This window comes from Corvus kubaryi, unplaced genomic scaffold, assembly GCF_017639235.1.
Source record: "Corvus kubaryi isolate FWS band 111438036 unplaced genomic scaffold, C.kubaryi_AGA036_p1.0 37265, whole genome shotgun sequence".
Lineage (NCBI taxonomy): Eukaryota > Metazoa > Chordata > Aves > Passeriformes > Corvidae > Corvus > Corvus kubaryi.
The window spans coordinates 1,895,974-1,896,623 of record NW_024581080.1 but is presented as its reverse complement, the minus strand read 5'-3'; the positions used below and the strand labels follow the sequence as shown (position 1 = coordinate 1,896,623).

At 58.2% G+C, this 650-nt stretch overlaps 1 protein-coding gene across 1 annotated transcript in view; it reads left to right on the top strand.

Moving 5' to 3' along the window:
- PIWIL2 (piwi like RNA-mediated gene silencing 2) overlaps nucleotides 1-650 on the top strand; it is a 9,459-nt gene that overhangs the window by 3,501 nt on the left and 5,308 nt on the right. Inside the window, 1 exon segment of the mRNA XM_042024837.1 lies at nucleotides 194-382. Within this exon segment, the coding sequence (XP_041880771.1) occupies nucleotides 194-382 (189 nt within the window).

Below are 650 nucleotides of genomic sequence, written 5' to 3'. Positions count from 1 at the left end.
CCTCTGTGCTCCAGGTTCCTCTTGTCCTGAATTCCCTCTCCCAAATTTCCCTCTCCCAATCTCCCTGCTGTGCTCCAGGTTCCCCTTGGGCCAGTGTTCCTCTCCCAGATTTCCCTCTGTGCTCCGTAGGTTTCTCCTCTCCCAAAGGGGAATGTGCCTCCCAAACCACGGCCTGTCCTCACTTCTCTCCCAGATCTCCATAAATTCCTGGCTCCTGATCTATCCCAAGCGGCTGCAGCACCTGGCCAGGGACCTGCTGGCGGCCATGAGGAGCAGCTGTGGCTCCATGGGAATGCAGGTGGGACAGCCCACGGTGCAGGAGCTGCGGGACGACCGCATCGAGACCTACGTCAGGAGCATCCAGAGTTCTTTGGGGAGCCAGGTGAGGAGTGGGGACATCCCAGGGGGATCATCGGGAAGGTGGGATGGGAGCACCTGGAGTGGGGCTGAGCCTGGAGAAAAGGAGGCTCAGGAGGGGCCTTATTGCTCCCTAAAATCCCTGACAGGAGGGTGCACCCAGGTGGGGTTGGGAATAAGGGACAGGAGGAGCCTCAGGCTGTGCCAGGGGAGGCTCAGGTTGGACACCAGGAGGAATTTCTTCATGGAAAGGGTTGTTAAATACAGGAATGGGAAAGGGTTGTTAAATACAG